Below are 25514 nucleotides of genomic sequence, written 5' to 3' on the forward strand. Positions count from 1 at the left end.
GCCCGCCGTACCAGACATGCACTGGCCATAGTATGCATCACGCCGTACTTTTAGAAAGATTCGAGAAAGATTCGCAGCCTAAGAAAGAGCCACTACACCCATTAAATGGCACGTCGAAAATCCACACGAAGCATTATAGGGCTGCAGGGAAAGTGCAGGAGCTTCTGGAAAGCGGGATGTTCAAGTGTGGGGATAAGAATGCTCCCTTTGCAGGGATGGACAAACATGACTAAGACTGTGCATTTTAATCCATATTTTGCCAATGAGTGGTATAATCCTGGAAGGATTTTACTCCTCGGTTTCTCAGTCTGTAAAAAGATTAAAAGTGTGCCTCTAATCCATGAAAAGATTAAGGATGACATACTAAATTTCCGAGTTTAGTTTGTTAGTGAAGGCAGCACGTGCTGCCTTCTTTTTTTCAGTTGACCTTGTTGGGAACAGTTGCTGAATTCTAGAATCGGTGTATGGAGAACTAGGCCGCGGGATCATTGGCTTCTCTAAATGCCATTAAGGAACCAAAATCATGACTCTTTTGCCTCCTAGGTATTGTAGAGAGAAACAAAGCACAAGTTGAAGAGAAGGAAGCAAGAGCAGAGAGAGAACATGGAGCAAAGGAAGGAGAGACGGTAAAAATGGAGAGAGAGAGGAGGAAGGAAGGAAGGAAAGAAGGAACCCAAGCCAAGAGAGCTCTATATGTGTTAAAGAATGAGACAGTGGCGGAGAAGAGCGCCATCAATGGCCCTCCCAACCATGAGAGGAGTCTGCCATGGTGAGCCCGTTCCAAAGGGAGATGGCGCATTCACGGGACCCCTGCCCACAGACGAGGGTCCAGGAGCCCTCACCATGCTCTTTGTCTGTGACACTTTTCTGTGTTAGCCATGGGGCTCTCAGCAGTGACGCTTGGCCTGTCCCTTTCCACAGCCGTGGATCTTACCACTAACACCCAGCACGCCCTACGCACATGATGAGTGAGAAACATGGAGGAATTGAAACAGAATAGGTGTTTCCATGTAGGTGTGCTTTTATGAGCCTGATGGAAACTTGGAAGCAGACACTTAGAATCCCCGTGTCTGTCACAATTCTAGAAAAGTGGCCACCGTGGGCCGGCCCCACTGTGATTTTACCACGTTTGCCATGGGGAAGAAGGGGCCCAAACACTCAGGCCGACAGTATGCACGATCTCAAATAGCAGTTAGGTGAAGGCCAAGTCACATAAGCCGATGCTGACACAGTTAGCCTCGCAGATGCCAACAGCATGTCAAGTTCGACACTGTCCCTGTCTTGGAGACGTGCCCCCTCCCCCCTTTCAATGGCAGATGCTCTGGTGCTGTGTTACATTTAATAGGAGGGATGGCCAGAGAGAAAGTCAGAAACCACCGCTGATGCGCTTGTTTATTTCTCAGTCACTTTGTGTTAAATTGCTGTGACTTGAATGTCAGCAGTGTTTGGGATGTGGTAGTGAAATAAAACCCGTAGCCAGTGAGCCAAGACAAATTTCAGAAAACCCCAAAACACAATTGTCTTGGCTTCTGGCTGGCTGTGTCTCCGCACACACGAATAGAAGCAAGTTTATCGCCCTCCAGCCGTTCAGTGGGTTGCTTGTCTTGCCGCACTCTGGGGGATGTCCAGTGAACCCCAAACGGCTTCCCTCCGAGCTGGGGAGGTCAGGAATGAGGGGCTGCTACACTCATTAAGCGTGTCAGAAGTCCATGCCAATTACTATGGGACTGCAGGAAAAGTGGTCATTTCTGGAGAGGGAGATGAGGACTTAATCCTGTTCACTCCAGGAGCTTGGGGCACAAGCCCGTGGATGGCAGCGGGGCTGGGGCCGCCAGGCACATCTGTACGAGAGTCCGTAAGATTCTGGACGATTCTGGTTTTAGCAAAGCGCGTCTCATGGGGAAACATTCACAATGAGCAAGGCCCCAGATCTCCAAATCGGAGGCATTCTTTTAAGGAGTATCAGTGAAAATCTTTGATCTTGCGTGGAACTTTCTTAAGCTTTCAGGCAAGGTCAAGCTGATCTCTAGCTGGAAAGGAGGCTCTTTGTGTTCGGTTTTGCCACAGTGCTCCAATGCGGGTGTGGGGATTTCTGCCCGCGTAGGATTCATGCCTTCCAGGCAAGGGGCTCCTTTGCACAAAAGGCAGGCATTATAATGAAAAGCCTTCGATATTGACTGAAGGGCCAGGCTCGCCTTGGCCTTAGCCAAGAGCTATTTCACTCTCCTTCTTTCTAATTTCTCTCTCTGTGAAATGGGGATTAAAAATACCATCCGAGGGGCACCTGGGTGGCTCAAGTCAGTTAAGCATTTGACTCTTGATTTGGCCCAGGTCATGATCTCACGGTCGTGAGATGGAGCCCCATGTCTGGCAACTTGCTGAGTGTGGAGCCTGCTTAAGATTCTCTTTCTGCCCCCTCACCCCCATTCTGTACGCATGTGCGCACGCACTCTCCCTCTGAAAAACAAAAACAAAAAAACAAAAAACCTGAGTGTAAAACAGAGCCATCTGAAATAGTGGTAGGTGTGGGATAGAGCCAGACAATAAGCATATTAATAAATCCCCCACCAACCCAGGTAATTCCGACTCCGTTGGTGAGTGACAGTCATCTAAGGAAGAATTTAGGGGAGGAAAACCACTTTTGGAGGTTTCACGAATGGAGAACCTCCACATAAGAATGATGTGATGGCAACAGCAAGTGACCTGGGTGGCCCTCTAGTTCACCTAGTTCACCTTCCANTGCCCCCAACCTGGAAGGCAGTGCATTTTTTAAAAGCTCTTCTAAAATTATTAGAAAAACTCTGTATATGTTGAGCCAAACTATGACTTCCCTGCCCATTTTGGAAAGTAAGAACTTCCCATACGCAAGCCCCTGAGGTCCTTGGAATCTTCTAAGTTGTCTCTGCTTCAAGCTAAGTATTATCGGTTCCTTTTTAAGGAGGATTCTTTTAAGGATTGGGCTCTCTCTCTCCTGTCTCTGGGAATATCTGAGGAGCTGAGAAAAGTCACTCTGAGTCTAATTAATTAAACAGTCTCTCAGGCCGCGACCCAGGCATTCATCTTTTCAAGTTCTTTAGCTTGAAATATGTAGTCAAGGTAGACAATTAGTGCAAACCATGAGGGAATTTTGTTTTTCTATAAGAAGAGCCTCATGTTGCTGCAATTTTGCCTGTTTTCTGTTCTCTTTTTTCTCTGTGTCAGGCCTGACCAAAAGTTTAGATGCTCCAAGTAAATAACTTTTTTTTCTTAAAAAAAAGTCTAGATACTCCTTTGTCTTTTTTTTTTTTTAAAGCATTCTAAACTATTTATTGAACTGTGTTCTATGTGCTTTCCCAGATGCTTTGCGTACTTCATCGTATGAAACAAAGATTGCTCTATGGAGTTTATATTCTAGCAGCAGGAGATAGACAACAACAACAACAACAGCAATAGGCTAATTGGGCTCCTGGGTGGCTCAGTCTGTTAAGCGTCCTTCTTCGGCTCAGGTCATGATCTCGCGGTTCTCGAGTTCGAGCCTCACGTTGGGCTCTGTGCTCACAGCTCCGAGCCTGGAGCCCGTTTCGGATTCTGTGTCTCCCTCTCTCTCTGCCCTTCCCCCACTCATGCTCTGTCTCTCTCTCAAAAATAAATAACACATTAAAAAATTAACAAAGAACAAGAGACTAATTAAATAATCAGTATTTTTAATTTTAGAAGTATGTTGGAAGATGATCGTGCTTTCAAAAAAAATACCTATCATAGGTGCTCCTTTGTCTTTCTGTGTGGATTTCTCTTCTTCTGTCCTTCATTTCAGTGGTTCGTAAACTTGGGGGAGCATTAGCGGAGCCCAAGGAGTTTGACGGTGCCACTGCCCAGGCTCTGAGAACTACGGAGGCTCCACAGCCTCTCCTCATTGGGGGCCCGACTGCTCTGTGAGCCTCTTGCTGCCTCTCTTCTGAGAGGTTTTTAAGGCTCAGGTAGATGGTGACTGTCTCAGGCACGAAGGCAAAACTAGCTGGAAATAAAAACAGTTGGATGAGTGAGGCTTTGCTTCCCTACCGGCTGAGCTCTGGACCTTCTTGGGGGTACTTCTTTCAGGCCCCAAGTCCACACTCTTTGTCAGAGCTCATCACACGCTGGGGATATTGGAAGACTTTCCTCAGGTTTTGTTTTCTGCTGACATTTTTTTTTTTAAGTAGTCCTGTTATGAGCATTGTGGTGGGCGGTGGAACAGCTTGAGGCGAGAAGTCTGGTGAGAAGAAAGAATCTCTCTCTCTCTTTTTTTTAATAGTTTATTGTCAAGTTGGTTTCCACAAGAAGAAAGACTCTTGTCACCTTCCTGATATCAGGTCCAGTAGAACAGGTGGAATGCTCAAGGCCGGTGGTGGAGAGTCTGAGGGAACTTTGGAGGACCGATAGGCAGAGTTGTTGATAAACTGCCCCAGTACACTTAGCGGCTTCCGCTTCTTCCCTTCCCTTCCCTTCCCTTCCCTTCCCTTCCCTTCCAGTCCCATCTTTTCTCTTCTCATTAAATTAGCCTCCCTGAGGATATTCAGGGAAGGCTCAAGGACCACTGGGCAGCTTGGCTGCAGCAGAGGAAGGGGGCAGGAAGGGACCTTTCTGAGGTGAAATTAGTGCGAGGCCAGTGCTCAGATGTTCCATCCGCTTACTTACTTAATCCCAACCACACGATTCAATGCGTATGATCTAGGCAGTTACTCAAATCGTATATAGATGAAGAAACGGATTCAGAAAAGCCAAGTAACGTCCTTGTTGCCATACAGCCTGCACTGGACGATTTGGGATGGAAATTCAGATGACCTTAAAGGTCCCTCATTGCACTAAGATCCTGTATCTGTATCTCACTGTGGTGGGGCTCGCTATAAACCATGTGGGGCACTCTTCAAAATGAAAATGGGGAGCCTCTTGTTTACAAAGCAGGGAAAATGTACCGTTGAAGGTTCAAAAAATGTAGAACTTTTCCCTTTGTTCCATGGTCTCTCTTTCTCCTATCTCTTGACCTGTTGTGGGGTTTTCATGTGCTCTGCTTCTTAAAATTTTTTTAATGTTTATTTATTTTTGAGAGAGAGACAGAGCACGAGCAGGGGAGAGGCAGGGAGAGAAGAAGACACAGAATTCAAAGCAGGCTTCAGGCTCTAAGCTGTCAGCATAGAGCTTGACGTGGGGCTCGAATCCATGAACTGTGAGGTCATGACCTGACCCCAAGTCAGACACTTAACCTACTGCACCACCGAAGCACNAGGGCAGAGAGAGGGAGACACAGAATCCGAAAGCAGGTTCTAGGCTCTGAGCTGTCAGCACAGAGCCGATGCGGTCGAACTCACAAACTGTGAGATCATGACCTGAGCCGAAGTTGGACACTTAACCGACTGAGCCACCCAGGTGCACCTTCATGTGCTCTTTGATGTCGTGCTCCCCTGGGTTTGGGATGCTGCCAGAGTGGGAGTAGATTCACAGGCATGAGGGGCCCTGCCTTTACCCTGGTTTGTACAGCTGGGTCCAACCCCCTTCCTCCTCCCTGCTCCCCCCNTGGCATCTCCCTTCCCACGGGACCACCACTTCCAACCATAGCATTGCAAAGTCTGCGGTGTGCTTGGGACCTGCATCAAGAGTGGGCAAGAGCTGTCCTCTGAATGCGCTGCAACACTGCCAGCCTCAGGTGGGGCAGCTGCCAGCCTGGGGGCATGTTCGGTTGTATGTACCTAACCCTGACTCTCCCAGGTGAGGCCGGGGGTGCCAGAGGGTGAGTGGTGGGGGGCCAAGGACCAATCTTAGGGAGGCTTGCAGGTCATGGGAGGGAGATGCGATAGCATATGGGCCAAAGTCTTATGCCCCCCGCACCTGCTTCACTATCCCATCAGACTTGACTTCTAAAACCGAAATTCAAAGATGAAATTATTAAGGTCATGATGGTGACCCTCGAGCATTAAACTCCCGTATGAGGCTTTTCCGAGCGTGGGGCCTCTGTAACTGTATGGTCACACATCCATGAAGCCAGCCCTGCGCTGTGGAGAGCCAAAGAACCATAAGTAAGCATTCCTGAACTTGAGCTGGTTACTTAGGGAGAAGATAATCTACAACAAGCTAATAATAAATTATTAGGAAGAGATAACAGGCCAATGTACAATGTTTATAAAAGTAGCTTGTGATTAAGGCTTGAATTAGGCTTTCAGTACGCTGTTACTTTGTAAATTAAGAACTAGTTAGAGTTCCTCATTTTTCCCCCCCGCTATCCATTCCCCAAAATTTGTTTCGCAGAGATATGTGGCTAGGGTTGAGGTGAGGGGAACACCACTTGCTCGATGTCATTCTGGAATCTCCCATGCGTAAGATTTTCCCTGAGAGTCAGGCACACAGGAGAGGCAGGCACGGGAGGAGGGGCAGAATCAGCCTGGTGGTCTGATCCAAAGGGTTGCAGGAAAATNGATGTGAGTGTGGGTAAGTTGGCAAAGGTCAAGCCCAAGTACCTGACCACCTGGCATTGGAATAGGAACTGGGATTGGAATTACAGAGGACTTTGGGGAGAACTCCCATTCCAGAGGGGGAAATGAGTTCTTGGAGGATGCAGAGGAAAAAGCTCCATCCCTCCAAGGCTAAGTGGGTGGATCAGGGCTGCACAAGACATTAAATACCTACCCTGTCGCTCTGGCGCCCTGAGCCCAGGGAGAGAGCCTGCTGCCTCCCGGCTGGGCGTGGATGGCCCACTGTCTGCTCTCCCCACACCACGCATCCAAAAGCTTTTATGAGGTAAGGGTAGGTTCACAGACGAGGCCAAAGCAATTTGCTGTGCCTTTTTTTTTTTTTTTTCCAATTGTAGAAACATGTCCCAAGTCACTCAAGTTCCTCCGTCGGGCAGGGGGCTGGTGACCCACAGCAGATGACAGCAGGAGACAGCTGCAGGCGGCCCTTGGAAGCTGTAGTCAGCTCTTTGGTCAACAGTGTTTATCGAGTGATCTCGTGCTCTCACGCGCTGGAGCAGGGGGTGTGGGGCAGGCTGCAGCTGCCTCCGGGCCTGGTTCCTTCACTGTGGTTGCAAGAGCAAAGCACAGTCGTTGGTGGGGGTCCTGAGCGGTTATGTCACCTTGCGCTTTGACTCCTTCTCCTTCTCAAGCAGCCCCCCCCCCAAAAAGAAAAAAAAAAAAAAAAAGCGGATAGGTATTACCAGGCATTTGGAATACAAATAACTGAACTGGTTAGAATAGCCAGAGAGGAAGGCTGTTTGCCAACGTATAGGGAGCAGAGAAGAACAGCTGCACTTAACTATCAAGCTACTCCTGTAAATATTTGCAAACGCCCCTTCAAAGCTCAAAAGCCTAGGACAGGATCATTGGACAATTTGCTTAGAAGAAGAAGAAACAAAATTGACCTCGTGGTCCGAAGCAGCCATAAAAAGAAAGAGTGAGTTTGGGCAGAAGACCAGAAAGGGAAGAAAGTGGTTCAAAGTTTAATAAACACCAAAGAGAATAAAAATAAATCTCAAGAGCACTTATTTACAAACTTGATGGAAGCATAAGATTGGGGCGGGTGGGTGTGAAAGATGGGCGTTGGGGGAAGGAGAAAGGGCCTGAGGGGTGCCCCTGGATGAGGAGGGGGAAACACCCGCGATGTTTACTCTTCCTAATGACAGGAAATGCACTGAATTAGCTTTGCTCTTTCAGGATGCTCTTTCAAAGCATGTTTGAAGCTTCTGCCGTCTAATGGGGAGGCAGAATGCTGCCATTAGGCCTCCAGAAGGTTCTGGCCAAACTAGAGGGTGTAGAAAGCCAGAATGCCTGGCTCCAGCCTTGCCCCGGCTACCCTGCTGGGCATCTGGCCTGTTTTCAGCTGAGCTGGTCAGGCCAGTACCAGTCACCTGGGGTGGGCATGCTCCAGAGGAGAGAAAGATCGATTTCTTCCCAGCAGCCACCTTGCCAAACTGCAGTGCTAGGGGGCCCCCAGAAACCTGGCTGCCTGTCCGAATGTTTGTCGGCCTGAACACTGTCCACCAACTAACTCACAGTAGTAACGCAATGGGCCATCACTGCATCTGCATGAATACTTTCTTTTCTCTGACACCGGGATGCTTTAGATTTTTGGGGTTTTTATTTTGTTTGTTTGTTTGTTTCTGGAGCTCCAGGCTCACGAGCTACAAAGCTTCGATTCATGTAGGCGTTGGTGAAGCAGTCCTCCGGCAGAGCGTGGCTCGGAATTCACTGCTGCTCCGTGCGCAGCTTTCTGAGAGTCACAGGACATGGGGAAGGGGATGAGGGAAAGCCCCTTAGAGGGAAAAAAGCACTGAGCTCTTAAGATCAGCAAATGTCAGCGTGTTCCTAGCGGTTTTTTTTTTTTCTTCAGTGTAATCGTCAGGACATGGATTTCCCAAGAAATCACCAAAGGTATTTATTTCTATTTTAAGATTGGCAAGATGGCTCATTGATTTAATAAGAAGTTGGTCTTGCCGGTAGCCAGATGCCTGAGTCTTTCAAGACTCCCATTGATGACCAGCTATACAAACAGTGTGTTGCTGGTGAATTCCGTGTGTCCAGGGCCCTGCCCTAGGTATGTGGAATAAGGAAGAGCTGACAAATATGGTCTCTGCCCTCAAGATTCTTGAAATTTCCTGGGGCGAAAGAAAATAAACAAACATAACACAAAAGTAATAAAAGCACTTGTAAAAAGCCATAAACAACTGTGAGTTATTATGTTATAGTGAAGCTCCCTAGTTGAGAAGTGGGGTAGAAAGGAATGGAGCTCCAAGATTTGGATGGAGCATTCCGGAATAATGAGAGAAAGTTTGTAGAAGATTGTGGAAGAAGATCGTAGAAACGTCTGTAACAAGTGGGCTGCCCAGTGTACATGCTCAATAAATGGGTGCCATGTATGAAGCACGTGGAGAGAATTAGGACCTCCATTGGTTTGTTGCTGCAGCCCGGTGGCATATTCAAAGGCAATGGCAGATTACTCCAAAACAATAGTGAAACTCTAGCAACCCATGAACGTGAAATTGTTGTGTACCATCTGCATCGCTGTGGTTTCCATGGCTCAGAAGTGAAGGAAGGGGGCTGCTTCTTTCTCTTCATTAGCCGGGATTCCCTTCCACCAAGGGACATTATCTTGATTAAAGAATTTTAAGACTGGACCCGATATAGCCAGTACATGGGTATAGTTTTCGTTAATTCAATTTTTCTCATCCTGACTTAACCAGAGGGTGTATTTGGTCATATGTGTGGGAAAAAACAAAATATTGAAGCCAGAAAAGAGGCAATACATGAACCTGGATAGAGGAGAGTATTTGGATGCCAAGACTTCAAGAAAAAAAAAATACATGGGCAAACTGCTTGCCATTAGGAGCTATTTTCTTGGCACATCTGATTACAGTGTATGCAAGCCCAACAGCTCTCTCCAGGCATCAACTGTCAAGAACTTGATCCAGTCCAGAACCATCTAGGATTTTCCACTGCTCTGTCAACTTTCAAAGGATAGGGTTAACTGCATGCCCTCAAATGAAGTTGGAAGTGGTTTGTTAATCTCTATTAATCTGCTGCCCCTGTAACCAAATGCACATGTTTATTTTTTTTTCTGGTTAAATTGTTAACGGTATTAAAGTGGCCATTGGAAACTAAATCGTTCTGTAGATATATCCCTTATGTTTTCTTGAGATTATCTCATGCTGCATAGTCTTTTGGAGAGAACAATGGATTTTATCGTTTTCAATGATTGCCTTAACTTTTTACAGATGCCATCCCGCCCACTTTCTACAGACCTTACTTCAGAATTGTCCGATTTGACGTCTCAGCGATGGAGAAGAACGCATCCAATTTGGTGAAAGCAGAGTTCAGGGTCTTTCGTTTACAGAACCCAAAGGCCAGAGTGCCCGAACAACGCATTGAACTGTATCAGGTAACTTTTGTGGGTGTTATTTTGGTGAGAAGATCAGTTTGAAGTCTTCAAGTCAAATGCTTTCTACCGTCACAGATTTTCTGAGCTGACATAAACCACTCTGCACATTCACAATCCTGATAGAGGCTCTCATTTGTTATTGCTCTGCCGGCTGTCGCTCAGTTCTCCATTGGTCTGGAAGGAAGAACCTTTAGAAGGAGGTGGCGGAGGTCTGAGCATGCGTCTTCAGGGGCACAAATGGCTGGAGTACCCACCCTTGGGAGGGATGGTGTCCAGAAGTCCACCCTTCAGTCTGGAAAGTCAGACAGTGTAGATTCAATTCCACCTGAAGGAGGAAAGTCAGCTGGCCTTCCTTTTCTTTCTTCTTGTTTAAAAAATGTTTGCTCATTTATTTATTTTGAGAGGGAGAGAGAGAGCATGAGAGGGGGAAGGGCAGAGAGGAGAGGGAGAGAGAGAGAACCCCAAGCTCCGACAGCGCAGAGCCTGATGTGGGACTGGAGCTCATCCACCCTGAGATCATGACCTGAAGGAAACCAAGAGTTGGATGTTCAACGCACAGAGCCACCCAGGCATCCGCTTCTTTATCTCCTCCCATGGACATCCCTTTCTCCTTTCTTTCCTTTTCCCTTCCTTCCTGCTACTTCTCTCTTCCTGTTATTTTCTCATTCCCTTTTCTTCCTCTCTTTGCTGTCTCGCTAACCTCATTCTGTCTCCTTTCCTTTTCTGATTGTACCCACTCTCTCCAGGGCATCCTCGTCCCCATTCTCTGTCTGCCCCTCGCCTGCATTATTTCAGGCCGCTCTGACATCTCTTTCATTTCCTTAAATACAGTTGCTGGGCAGCTGAGTTAAAAGATGATGATGGTGATGATGGTAATGATGGTGATGATGATGATGATGATGATGGAGAAGTGCCAAGTTACTGACACTTCAGAAAGGTTCTTAAAAGCTTTCCAAGTGGGTTACAGCGCAGTAGATCAGCATTATCTAGAAGCTTTGGGAGATGCAGGGTCTCAGGCCCCGTCCCAGACTCACTTAAACCAGAATACGCAAAATGTGGAGCAGAACCTACGTGGTGCACAGGGTCTTTGGCTGACTTGTACGTACGATAAAGCACTGGTCTGAAAGCCCCGAGTCTGGGGACGGAGGCAGACCTGTGCGTGGGGAACTTGAGTGTGTCATGGTGTCATAGGAACAGTGTGTGGAGAGAGCAGAGTTGGAGGATGTCAGCAGGGAGTGGACACTAGAGCAGGGGCCTTGAGACGTATCTGTCAACACAGGTTGAGGGATGATCATTCTTGACGGAGGAGCGACCTGTGCAAGATCAGAGTCTGCAAGGGGCCTGTTGAGGGCACCGCATTGATGGTGCTCAGGAGAGGTGAGGAGACACTGGGGGAAGCTTGACCTCCAGGGAAAGAAAGCGTATGGAGGAAAACCAAAAAGAGCTAAGAGCTGATAGACCCACGGCGCTAAGGGGGACGCAAGTACGACTGTATGACTAACAAGGGGGCTTACTCGTGGAAAAGAAAGGAAGTGATGTCTGAATGCAGAAGAAGTTGTTCTGGATTCTAAGCATTTTGGAAATTTCAATATTTGGATGAGCATTTTCTTTGTGTTTATTGGGAAAATGGGGAATTACCATAGTAACAAATGTTTTGTATGAGATTGCAGAGAATAAGTCTTTTTTTAAGTTGTATTTATTTAATTTGAGAGATAGAGAATGAGAGAGCATGTGAACAGAGGATGGGAGAAAGAGAGAGAGAGATTGAGAAAGAGAGAGAGAGAGAGAGAGAGAGAATCCCAGGCAAGCTCCACACCATCACACCGTTCGGGGCTCAAACCCACGAACCGTGAGATCATGACCTGAGCAGAAACCAAGAGTCCAATGCTTAACCAACCGAGCCACCAGGTGATCCACAGACAATAAGTTTTAAAGTTTTAAAAAGAGCCTTCAAGTACTAGTTAACGTGTGTGTTCATGAAAAATAATTCTTATTTATTAAAATGAATCCCCAAAGACATCTTTTTGGAGAACTTCAAACCGTAATGCCTGCCCTGAGACCACATGAGGACAGCCCAGAATAGGGTCAGGGTCAGCTTCCTGGGTACCAGAGCTCAGCATGTTCCAAATCGTGTCTCCGTTAATAGTCACAGCTGTACTGTGAAGCTGGCATGATGAGGCATTCTTTTCTTTTCCAGAAATTATTGAAGTAGAATTGCAATATAACATTTATATTAGCTTAAGGTGTACAACATAATGATTTGATAGATGTATATATGGCAAAGCATTTACCACCATAAGTTTAGTTAGTGTCTATCATGTCACAAAGTCTTGCAATTTTTTCCCTGTGGTGAGAAGTTTTAAGATGTACTCTCTTACCAGCTTCCAAATCTACACTACAGCGTTGTTAGATAGTCACCATGCTGGACATTAAACCCCCAGGACTTTGCTGTCTTGTAACTGGAAGTTTGTGCCTTTTCACCCAACATTCACCCATTTAAGGTATTCTTTCTATTACTGTGCTCTTTCTCCTCTTCACAGAGGAAGACGCTGAGTCACAGAGAAAGTAAGGCACTTGGCCAGGATCACACAGCTAGAAAGTGACAGCGTTGCGATATCAATCCAGCTGTGACTCCCAGATGCTCACGCCTCACCACGTACTGCGCTTTCCCTTGCTCTTTGCCTCAGTATCAGCTAGAATAGAAGAAAAATAAGAGAAAAGAATAGAAGAAATAGTAAATAGAAGAAAAATAAGGCCAGCTAGAAGGTGGGTTGATACTTGAAAGGAAAGCAAAGACTGGGTTCTTGGAAAAAGAAGCTAGATCAAAGAAAGCCAGATAGATTGCAAGGTAATTAAAAAACAAGAATATGATTACTTGTTCTTTTTTCTTCTTTTCTGATTAAATCGCTTGCAAACATCTCTCTGTATGGACAGTAGCAGCATGGATTGTTCTCTCTGGCCCTGTTTCACTTGCCTGCCTTCAGTAAATTGAAGGCAAGATCTCTTATGTTTTGTTGCCTGTAACATAAGCTGTGATTATTAGGCCCCTGGCCCTGTGCTCCGAGGAGGGGCCTCTGATAGTAGAGTTACTGACCACTTGCCTTGCACACAGAGGCCATCTCACCTCCAGGAAGGGATGTGTCCCTTGAGGCTGGTAGTTTAGAGGTCCTTAGTGACTTCTTAGAGGATGTGTACCTTCTTCGAGGTGACTGCAGCCCTGGCTGCCCCAGCCAGTGAGCCACCAGATCTGCACAGATTGGAGTATTGGAGTCTGCCAGTGGAAGAGGTACAGCCCAAGATGGAAGCGTGTTGTATGAAGAGGGTGAGTGTGGGGCATGTTCACTGTCGCTGAACACAGGCACCTGAAAGGGGATATTTTTAGAGGAAAAGTGAAGAAGAAACCAATTCCTTGTCTATCTGGAGCTCAGCGGAGCAGCGATCTAACCTCCTGAAACACAGCCAACGTCTAGGAAGTAAGTCAGAGATTCCTATCACCCTAATAGGAGATACAAAATACATACACAGCCGAGTTACCAGAAAGGCAGCCTTTGGCCCTTTATTCACTTGTGACCAGACTGGTTATCTCTAGAACCACAGGAAATTAGAAGGGGAGGGCCGGAGGGAAATACTTTGATGGGAGCATATCATGCTTTCGACTTGAGATTTTTGCCCATGCGCCTTGGTGATGCTGGCCCAGAAAATCCGGTCACAGAATGAATGCAATGCTTGTTGTGGACTCTTTTTCTAAATCTCACCCTGTTTATAGCTCACCCAGCCAGTCCGTATAGCAATGGTGTCCCATCTGGCTTCTGACGTCTGCTGTGCTGTCTTTATGTGGAGCCCCATTTCTGGCTTGTTCTCCAACTTCCCACTTGCCTTTAGCAGCCATTTGGCGGTCTTTGCAGCCTTCATGAATAAAGTCCCTCTTCCAGCCCCAATATGGAAATCGTTCTTATGATCAGAGCCTTGAATTATGAAGGTGAGGCTAAATTATATTCAGAAAACGAAATACATGGCAATAAAATTTCAGAGAGTTTTATGTCCAAAATTTTTGAAATGTTATTTTGGGGAAAAAAAAAAAAAAGACATGGTGCTTACATGCGGAGATCTTTATCTCTTTGGAAAGCTCAACTGTTGAGAAGAACAAAGCCTCTAAAGTTTCTAGAATCTCTTTGATGACCATATTCCTTGACACATATTGACATTCTGCTCCCTAAATGAAGAAAGGTAGGATGACTGTGAGTAGGTTCGCAGGCTGTTCAGATGGTTGAATGGGTCATTTATTAGGGTTCACATGCAAGTTCATGTGTGTGAGCAGGCACTCCCCCAAACATGAAAGTCCTGGGGGAGCTTTTGCAAGGACTGTCCACAGTCCCTTTCTGGAGACTCTGATTCTCCTTGGAGAAAAAAAAAAAAAAAAAGGACTGCTTCTGGACAGATGTGGTTTGAAAGGGCTCTCATAGTTGTTTGGATATGATCCTCCTCCGCTGGGAATCACAGATTTCAGTACGGGTTTTGGGGTCATGCTGTCTCATAAAATGGGTATAGGCATTCTCTCTAGAGTCAGAATACCAGTCTAGAAGGGCCTAAGGTAGCCTTTCTGTGAGTGAGTTCAGATCTCGTCTTGTCCAAGGCTGTGCATCTGTTGATTCTCCTTGCCTGGGAGGGTGAGGACACCCGAGCTGCCGTGGAAGTCGTATTTAGCTTGGCAAAGGATCTCGGGGTTGTCACTGCTCTCCTGTCCTACAGGACAGCCTGCCAGAACTTTGATGAATGGTGGTAAAATAAAGCCTTACTGTCCTCCCGCTCTCTCTGACTTCTGTTACGTCGACAGACTCTTAATAGCATATACTGGTATGATCACGGTATGACTTCAAATATACACCAGTATTGGAGGGAATAAGGGGGTAAAGCCCTTTGATAGATGAAGAAAAAGAAAAGGGAAAAAAAAAAGGGATAAAAACTGAACTTTTTCCAAATGGGAATGACCCTTACCATGTTTTTAAAGCTTTATGCCAAAGGCAGCCTTTATTGGAACACGATCAGATAAAGCCCCAGTGCTCTGGGAGTGCCTTCGAACCTACAATATTTAGAAGAGCTCTCAACTCATTTGGAAAGTTGAACACATCTTTCTTTGATTAACTTGCTCCTATATTTATGATTAAAATCACGCCCAGAGTTATGAGAGAGAGAAAATAGGGCGGAGAAATATTCTTCAATTGACTATCACCAACAAAAGCAAGGGTACCTACCGTCTTGGACTGGGGTAAATCCCCGATTTTACGAGTGAAGAGATGAGTCCCTGAGAAATTTATAACTTGTTTAAGGGCATTCATGACATCATGGCCCCATGGGACCACCAAGGATCGCTATCCTGACTTCAGAGGACCTTGGAACTTTCAGACATTTCTAGCTTGCTAACTCACACCCTTTTCACACTAACTGCTCATTTCAAACTTGACCACCTCTGGGATACCACCTTGCACCTTTGTGACTGTTTTGGCAATCTATTCACTGAATAACAAGCTACCCCAAAATTTCGTGGCCTCACACAGCAGTCGGTTATTTGACACTGCATCCCAAAAGGACAGTTTTCCCCCTACTAGAGATATACCCAAGGTGCTCTTAAAACGAAAGCTGGAGGATCCAGAGAAATGTCTCAGGACTCATTCCTTCCAGAAAGGGAGCTGCGAGAATTCGGGGGGCAGCCTGATGTCTTGGGTGGTCTCCTTGGGTGGAGTCGCCTATCTCAATCAAGAAATTCCTTTGAGCCCAACAATATTTACACAGGGAAATCTGAATAAACCGGATTGAGATGGGAGCAGGTTTGGTTAAGTGATATGCACATAATTTTCTTTTATTCATGTTGGAACTCCTTTTATTGTGTTTCCACGTGTGCGCCGACATCCTGGAATTGGAAGACTGCATCTGTGCTCTCGGTTCACCTTTTGTGAGGCAACTTGTGACCTTAGTTTCTGTAATGATCCGGATTTGCTTGGTGTTTATTGTAAGGATGAAATGAAACAATGTTTCTAACTGCCAGAGGGAGAATGGACACTCCACATATGAGAGTTTACTGCCTTCCATGTCATCTCTTAGATTTTGGCTTCCACGTCTTTGATTCCTCCAAAAGGAAGAGCCCTCTGCAGAATTATCTGCCGAAGACAGTTGCCAAATTATTTTTAAGATTAATTTATTAGCTTCAGACCAGTAACAAAATTGTGCAGCACAACTCTTTGGGAGACAGTGTGATGTACTATATCATACATCAGAGCATCAGGAGAAAAATGTCACCTTTACGCAGGGCGCTGGCATGAGTGCCAGACAGCGGGGTAGAATACAATCTGCTGAGGGCTCCCTGTTCATCAGTAGAAGATAAATGTGCTGAGATGAAATGAGCTCCGTGGATTTCAGAGGAATCTTAGAGTTCCCATCCGTGGCCTTAGAAGAAGCACTTCTACCTCTCGTTCATAGAGGGAGAGCACCCGCTTCAGTCACTTTTGCTCTGATACAGGAAATCCCCTCTTTACGGAATACTCTGTCAGACTTTGACAAAGAAGAGTACAGTGAAATCCCCCCTCCGGCTTTCTCTGAATTTTTTTTTTAATGCTTGGATTTTATTTTTGTTTTTTTAAGAAATGTTTATTTTGAGAGAGAGACAGAGAGGAAGGGACAGAGACAGAAGGAGAGTGAGAATCCCAAGCAGGCACTGCGCTGTCAGCACAGAGCCTGACACAGAGCCCAACGTGGGGCTTGACCCCACAAATCGTGGGATCATAACCTGAGCGGAGATCAAGAGTCAGATGTTTAACCGACTGGGCCACCTAAGCGCTCTAATACTTGGATTTTAGTGCGTGGTTGAATTTGAATTTAGACAGTAACCAGTTCGTCGAAGGTGAGGAAATCACATTTTAGGAGATGACTGCAAGGATATAGAAAACAGTGACTGAATCCTAACTCATGTATCTGTTTACTTTCGGCTTCAAGCTATTCAGGAAATATTAAATGATTTTTCTTATTTGGGGGTGAAAGAATGAATTGATGTTTGTGAAGTGAAATAAGTACACGAAATTTCCGTAGGGAGGAGTGAATCACCAGTCACTCTTAATAAACATTTTATATATATAAGTATATAATGTCTGCAAAAGATTTTAAATTATGCATACTCGTGAGGCGTTACAGTGAACATTCAAGGTTGATGGCCAAGGCCTGCTTCTGAAGGGACTCTAATGTTGCAGAATGTGGGGTGAGGTTCCTATTATAGTGGGGAGCGTAGCACTAATGAGGTTAATAAAATGCTCCCCTTTTCCTAACCCCAAACACAGCCAAAGAAACTCACTGTTCAATTAGACTTCCAAAAAGTGCTGCTGGAAAAAAAAAAAAAATCCAAACAAGTTTTACTTTGCTCCTGTTGCACAGAATTTTACAGCAAGCAATCCCTATAGTGCTGATTCTAACTTTGGAGACACATACAGTATAGTAACCCACTTTTTAAAAAAGCCACGAGGGGGGCGCCTGGGTGGCTCAGTCGGTTAAGCGTCCAACTTCGGCTCAGGTCATGATCACACGGTTCGTGAGTTCGAGCCCCATGTCGAGCTCTGTGCTGACAGCTCAGAGCCTGGAGCCTGCTTCTGATTCTGCGTCTCCTTCTCTCTCTGATCTTCCCTTGTTCATACTGTCTCTCTCTCTCTCTCTCTCTGTCAGAAATAAATAAAACATTTAAGCCACGAGGTATGTATAATAAACACTTTGTTTACACAAGGCTATTAATATCTCAAGTTTTTTTCAAACCGATCAAATGACATGCTTGCCTCGTAAGAAAATGGATTGTTGTCATTTGCTTTGTTACGACATTTCCAGATGTCTGTTAACCTTGTGAACAGACAGGACCCCAAAAAGTGGTGTGACTAGTAGACCTTCTCCACTGTATTCAAAGAAATGTTGATAATCATGCAATAGTAATTAATAATTCCATGTTCGTGTTGTGTCAGAGACTTCGGTAACAATATTGCTAATTATCACGAACACAGTGCTTACTGTAGGCTAGGCACTATTTGAAGTGCTTTAAATAGGGTCATTTAATCCTTACAATAACCCTATGAGGTGGGTTCTTTGCTTTATAAATGAGGAAACTGAGGCGCAGAGAAGTTAAGTAACTTGCTCAAGCTATGCAGAAGCAGTATTTGAACCCAGGCAGTCGGGTGCCAGAGGCCAGGCTCTGGACCACTTTACCGTACTAGTAGAAGAATGTAGGCTCTGGAGTTGGACCGGTGTGAGTTCATGTCAATGAGACGATTTGCACATCAGTTAAATGTGGGTAAAAACACCTACTTGGCCAGGATTTGTAAAAGCAAAAAGCGAATGCATGAAAACTCCTAACACCATGTAGGTCTACTCAATGGCCACTATCATTATTACTACTATCATTATTACTCCTATAGTTTCTAAAGTTTGAAATTTTATTAGAAACAGTCTCTTAAACTTAACGATTGCTCAAAATCTCTTAAAAATGAAAACTCACCCCGGCCTCTATTGCCGCAGGGTCAGAGTCTCAGTGGCTGTCCCTGGAGTTTGCTGCAGAGCCTCCTGAAATACTATTTTCAACTCATTCTGCTCACGGTAGTCTCATTCAGTTCCTGATGAGCAGCTCCGCATGGGAGAGAAGAGAGTCTTCACAGCCGGTGGGCGCCGGGTTCCTCTTCCACCTCTTTTTATGTATTAGCTTTTCGCTCTTACAGATTACTCATGTCTCTGAACCTCAGTGTTTCATCATAAAATGGTGATAATGGTTCTTGTCTAATGAGTTACCGAGAGGAGAATCCCTGTAAAGTGCCCGGCACATTGGATGTATAAGGAACGCATTATCGCATGTCATCCAGAACATGGTGTATATTTCCCCTAGAGATGGCTTGTGATTCTGTCAGTCGTCTCTGGTTGGACCAGGTCTCTTGTGACCAATTTGCTCTTACCACTGGGGCAGTTCAGGGCTGCGGCAAGCAGCCATGGGTTTAGCTCCCCGTGTATTTGCTTTATCAAAACTCTAAGGGCAGCATTGGTGGGCTGGGGCCATGATGTGTCTTGCTTTTCTTCTGAAGAAAGCTTTTTGAAGCATGATTATAGAGTGACTGACCCCAGTGGGGTGTCTTTATTACCTACCTCTTCTTGCTTCACCACCACACAAATAGGCGTGACATATACTTCCCAGATTGACTTTAAAAAGGCTCCATTTTTAAAAAAATATTGTTAATATATGCCAACTGCCCTACAACCTCCATTGGAGCAAAGATTGTCCTGAAGGAAGATAGGTGTTTATTTCTTGATACCAACAGTGCTCAGAATTGGTTTTGGACCTGCTGTTCTAGAGCTGTGCTCAGAGCCTACAAATACAGAATTGGGAATTCCTTCAGTGGAGACAAATCCAGACTTCTGAAAGGTAGTGTTAATTTCTGGAAACTGCCAAAGTTCTACTGAAGAGGAAGATAGAAAGTAATTAATTTTCCTATGTGATAACAGTTTTTAAAAACAGATCTGAAATCCAGCTGCTTCTCAGACTATGACTGTTGCTACTCCCCTGTCTAAGCGAGTTTTGTCTCTTATTACTGTAATGGCCTCCTGGCTGGCCTGCTTGATTCTCACCCCCCATGGCTCTCACCCGTGGCCTCCTTAGAGCTTGTGTTTAGCACTGCAGTTAAGAGTGATTCGTTAGGATGTGGTCAGATCTAAATCCCCTGTTGAAAGCCCTGCAATGGCTTCTCACCTCACTTCGCCTAGGAGCCAGAGTCCTTTCTGTGTCCAGACCTGTCCCAGCCTGACTTCCCTCACTCGGGCACCTCCCCCATACTGGCCTCCATATCTGCACCTCAGATACCTGAGCTCACTCCCTCCTGAAGCCTATGGCCGCTGTCCCCTCCTCCCACATTCTCCTTCCTGCTCTCTTCATTCCCTTAGGTGCTTCCTCGGATGTCACCCGCTTAGAGAGGCCTCGTGGTCACCCTGACATCTTAGGACTCCTCTCCCCAACACTTCCTGCCTCCCGCCTCCACTGCACCCTACCCCTCCCCTTCTCGTTTTGCTGTACTTGATCTTCTCCTCCGTCTCTGTCTGGCTTATGGTCATCTCCACCCCGAGAGACAAATTCCTGGAACACGGTGCCTGGTGCGTAGTGGGTGCTCAACAAACATTTTCCGAGGAATTTAAGAAATATTTCAAAATAAGATACAAGTGCAAGGAAACGTTGTGAAATAAGTATGTAAGATCACAACGGGACTCCTTTGAGAAACATTTTCCATTTATTTGGATTTTGAAATTCTGCTACATTTGCTTTAAAGATATCTAATTATTGATAAAGAAAGAAGCAAATATCTATCCATTTTTTTGTTATTTATTCAGAGCTCATGCTGGTTAAGTGGATAATAACCATGTAGGTAAAAAAATTACATAAGAGATTAATGAAACTGATATTCTTAGGGAACCCATAAGCTCTCCCTGTTTGCAGAAAAACCAGGCTCATTACTTTATTTTTTTTTGACTGATTGCTTAATAATCACACCCCCTGAATTAAAGTTCTCAGCTGAATATAAGAAGGGACTTCGGTTATAATGTAGGCCAGATATGTTATTGTTAGCCAGAAGTAGGGAAGGGTGTTGCCAGTGTGACTTTCAAGTATGTGTATGTTGGTATCAAGTCCAAGTGGAACCGGAAGGTTGATCAGTTCAGAAAATCAGTCCTGACCGCAGGGAGCTTGCAGTCTTGTCGGGAGACTCCTTCCCCTCAGAGCAGGAAACAGCTGGAACAATCAGAATCCACACTAGACTGTGTGGTCCAGCCTCAAGAACTGACATAACTTAACGTCTTGACATAGTTGCCTTTCGGATGCTTTCATTGAAGGTTGCCCTGCACATCTCTCTCTCCGTGTCTGCACTGCTGTGACTCTCGCCCAGCCGAATGCTTTTCTCTGCTGTGTGATTTATATGTGATGGTCTTCTGAATGCTGTTGAGCTGTGACATCTGAGAGACTTTCTGTTCACACAGAGGACTCCTTTGGCCCTCAGACCTGTGGAAATGAATTTCCTTGTTTATGCATATGTGCAGTCGGCACAAAGGCCCATCTGTAGAGAACTTTTAAAAAGTGAAGGAAACAATAGAGAATTATAAGGTGCTTTCATCACAGAGGAAAGGCTTTCCTTTTTGTGGGGGGTGTGTGTGTGTGTGTGTAGCTTGAAGACATAACTGGTGACATTTCCATAAAGGCCACTAAAGATCTGTACATGCCATTCTTTATCGTAATTGCACGTAAGTCTAGGAAATACAGGAACTCTACGCTATATGGAGAAAGACTTAAGGCAGTGACATAGTAATGCAGATATCTGAGCTCCAGAGAGACTATTTTCATGTGTCTTTCTTTTGAAGCTGATCGGTACTCCATGGGAGTCTACTGTGCAGACTCTCTCGAAGCTCTTGTGAGGTATACATTACTACAGCCTTAGAGGGATGCAATTTCAAAGGAGCCATGGCAATTACAAGACAGGGCGATGGCAGCAGCAAGATAAAGATCGGGTCTGCTCAGCCACTTCTGAAGGATAATCAGCCATGTGTCAGTTTCTCAAGCACCCCCAGAGCAACCGAGCATTGTTCAAGGGGGCCACGGCTCAGCAGGAGCAGAGAGTTCCATTTATGCCTCAGTGGAAGAAAAGCCATTTCACCTACTTCTGATTCTTTTGTAAGGCCCTTCTTTCTGTTACGTGCCGATTCTTTTTCTCCCTTATATTCATTCCACAATGAAATATATGAAATAGGAAGGGTAAAATGCAGTAAAAAATTGCTTACACTATGATTCTTTCTGTCCTTGAGATGGATGCATATATGATATATATGTATACATATACATACACACATAGATATATATACACATGTACACACAACACACGTGCATACATAATCTGTGATGTGTGTGCATAAAATTCCAAGGAGTAGTTTATTTTTTTAATTTTTTATTTTGTTTTTGAGAGAGAGAGAAAGAGGGAGGGAGACGGAGGATCTGAAGCGGTCTCTGCCCTGACAGCAGTCAGCCCCATGCGGGGCTTGAACTCATAAGCCGAAGTTGGATGCTCAACTGACTGTACCACCCAGGCACCCCAAATTCCAAGAAGTAGTTTCTATCGGTATAAAAGACTGCCTGTGCAAGGGCTTATTTGTCACCTGGTTGTGTGCATCTTTCTAATGAGTCAATCAGGATTTACCTAGAAGGGACCATGCAAATTCAGTGGAAAAGACTGTGCAATAAGAGCCAGAATGTCCCTTGCTCCAAAGGACTTCATAGAACATTTAGAACAGACTCAACCCAGTATAACCTATGAATACCTACTGTTTGGATTATGTTCCCTCAACAAAGATATGTGGAAGTCCTAACCCCCCAGTACCCCAGAACGTGACCTCATTTGGCAATAGAGTCATTGTAGATGCAAGCAGTTAAGTCAAAATGAGGTCCTACTTGCAGTAGGGGTACACCCCTAATTCTGTGTGATCAGCGTCCTTATAAGATGACTGTGGAGAGACAGAGACACGCAGGGACAATGCCATGTGAAGACAAAGGCAGCGATTGAAGTTAGGTAGCTTCAAACCAATGAATGCCAAAGATTATTGGTAAAACACCAGATGCCGGGAGAGGTAAGCAAGGACACTGTCCCCCCCCACGCCCCCATGAAGCCTTCCCAAGAATCATGGCCAATACCTTGATTTCTGACTTCTTGCCCCCAGACCATGGTAGAGTGAATTGCTGCTTGTTTAAGCCTCTTTGTTAAGGCAGCCCCAGCAGTCTAACAAGCCTACCGAGCAAACTCTCCCTAAGTTCAAGCTTATAATGCCTAGGATGGATGAAGGAGTCCAGCAGAGAAAAGAAAATGCAGTTATTTGTTCTGTTTTGTAATGAGCCAGCACGTCTCTGTGGCCGGGACTGTGTTCTTGCAGTGCCCTGTATTCTTGCCGGACTTTCAGATGTTAGCAGTTACCCTACTTACCTTGGTGATCGCCATCTCCTTACTCCAGGAAGAGTGCCCTGATTCAGTGACCTCATTCTGCCTTGTGAACACATCACTTTCAATTGTTGTCGAGAGGTCTGCGTTCCCTTACTAGCGTGTGGACTCTTAATAACAGGGACCATCTTATTGTCCTGGACAGAAGGTGATGCCTTACTCACAGCAAGTGCTTAGTATCTGTTGAACTAAACTGGAGGGAGTCAGCTCTAAAAGAAATTGAAACAAAGAATAAATGAGGACTCAGGCACATATACGATGCCCAGCACTTTTTCAACGAATGAATGAATAACTAAACTAATTAACTGATCGTATTAAATATTTTAGAACATGTAGGTTGGTTTGGCTTTTGGCTTTTGTCATGTGGGCCAAAGGCTCTCCACAGTCAGTGCAGGCGGCATGCCCGAGAACCCATCATACCTCCTGTGAAAAAGCCAAGAAACGCTTTCATGAGTGCACCGAGTGTTTCTTTGCATGGGAATAAATGTTGGTATTAGCAAGATTTCGACCCAGAGAGTCGAATCTCCAAAATTGTATCAGTGAATGTGTATGTTTTAAAAATTTTTAATGTTTATTTATTTTTGAGGGAGAGACAGAGCATGAGTGGAGGAAGGGCAGAGAGAGAGAAACACAGAATCTGAAGCAGGCGCCAAGCTCCGAGCTGTCAGCAGAGAGCATGACAGGAGGCTTGAACTCACGAACCACGAAATCATAACCTGAGCCGAAGTCAGATTCTAATCCGACTGAACTAACCAGGCGCCCCAGTGAATGTTATTCTTGAGGCCTTCAGTGTCAACAAACTGGAGTGCAAGGATTATGGAGCTGGAAATAAGTGCCTGGTTCCCTCTATCTTTTAGAAGCTTACTATCCCGTTGAAAAAACAGACACTTACACACATGCAGGATTACCCTCGAGGCCACTGTGGGCAAAGGGCTGACTACTAGGTGCCCCAGTAATTGCTGGGGGCCTAGCACAAGAAAACTGACCTCAGAGTGAAAGTAGCCATTTCATTGAAAAGCTAGGCTGGAGAATAGGAAGGTTTTTGTTATTGTTTAGCTGGTTTTTTGTTTTTAAGTAAAAATGGAAGGAGTGGGGAAGGCATTCTGTTAGGGATACTGGTCTAAAAACAGAGTTGAGACATGGAATATATGTCTTAGGGTTACTGTTTAGATTTGGTTTCTAGGGATGGGAGGTGAATCTAGGATGACGGATTGGTGGCAAGTTGTGTCTTAAATACTAAACTATGGAATCTGAAGCTTACTCACTAGACAGTAGAAGCCTCTGGAAGATTTTGACCAAATAAGGGACATAACTATCACTATAATTCCCATTTATTGAATACCAGCAATGTGATAGGTGCTTTCTCTGCTTGTGTGTTATTTAATTCTCTTAAAGAAGGTGGCATTTTATTAACCCATTTCATAAATAAGAAAATCACAGATCCAGTAAGTGATAGTTTATGTTTGCCTGACTACAAAGCCTATGAAACTTTTCACTGCATTAATGATTTCCAAAGGCACTTGGCAAACCCTACGGGTTCTTCAAAGAAAACCTAAGGGACCACAGGACTGAATTGTTAGTTGGCAAAGATGGTCAAGACTCTTGTCCTCAACTGGGCCTCACACTTCTCACTAGTGATGTTCTACTTTTTTCTGCCATATGCAATATAACCACAGAGTGTTGACCAGAGAAACAGGGCCAACCAGGAAAGAAGTACCCAAGGATCCAGCTACGGGGTATGGTCCTGGCTCTAGGTAACTTAACATTGTTCTCATCACCCTGATGAAGTACACAATTGCTGATCCTGTGTGGCTAAGAAGAATAGCATATATGTTGAGTAGCAAACAAAATTCAGAGAGATCCCAGAAGGCCAGAGTCAAATAAGAAGTTCAAAATAACCGAGAGAATGTGTAATTTGCATTTAGGTTCAAGAATGGACTGCATAAACATAGACGTTACCATTGGTTCTCAGAGGGAACCCGCAGTCTGGGCATCACCGAGGAATATGTTAGAAATGCACATTCCTATTAGGTCAGAACCTGGGGGTGGGGGTCCGGCATTCTGTGTTGTAATAAGCCCTTCAGATGTTTCTAATGCAGGCTGAAGTTAGAGAACCATGGGCCTAGGCAAACCAACTTTCCCTTCCCTCTTTGCCTTCTTTCGTTTCTTTCTCTTTATTCCATGCCACTCCAGAAAGGATTTGGGGTGGAAAATCTGACCTCACAGTTTGTGTCAGGACAAAAGTTTTATTTTATACAAAGTTTACTATGACTCAACGGTGTGGTGTGGTTGCTGCCAAAAGTAAATAGTCTGCCTTAAAAATAGTGACCAGAACAAGGAAAGCAAGAGCCCCTCTCTTCCCCATGTGGCACATTCGGCAATGTTCTCCACATTCTGCTAGATTGCATCTGAGTGTGTTGAGGAAGTAATTGTAAGAGGAACATTGAAAAGGGGCGTGACAAACATGTTCAGACCTCGTCCTGAAGGAGGCAGTGGAGAGAAGCCACCTCCTATGAGTGGTGCCTGACATGGAAGAGAATTTTACATCTATTCCGGAAAGCAAAATATAACATGGGGGAGCCCTCTCTGCTGAAACTAAGAGGG

At 45.2% G+C, this 25514-nt stretch overlaps 1 protein-coding gene across 2 annotated transcripts in view; it reads left to right on the forward strand.

Moving 5' to 3' along the window:
* The window catches only part of TGFB2 (transforming growth factor beta 2), an 82448-nt gene that overhangs the window by 42474 nt on the left and 14460 nt on the right, over positions 1-25514 (forward strand). For both annotated transcript variants that reach the window (XM_077759513.1, XM_077759520.1), the window contains one exon: positions 9716-9879. In XM_077759513.1, the coding sequence (XP_077615639.1) occupies positions 9716-9879 (164 nt within the window). The remainder of the gene's footprint in view (positions 1-9715; positions 9880-25514) is intronic.

This window comes from Crocuta crocuta, unplaced genomic scaffold (genome assembly GCF_008692635.1).
Source record: "Crocuta crocuta isolate KB4526 unplaced genomic scaffold, BGI_CrCroc_1.0 scaffold556, whole genome shotgun sequence".
Classification (NCBI taxonomy): Eukaryota; Metazoa; Chordata; class Mammalia; order Carnivora; family Hyaenidae; genus Crocuta; species Crocuta crocuta.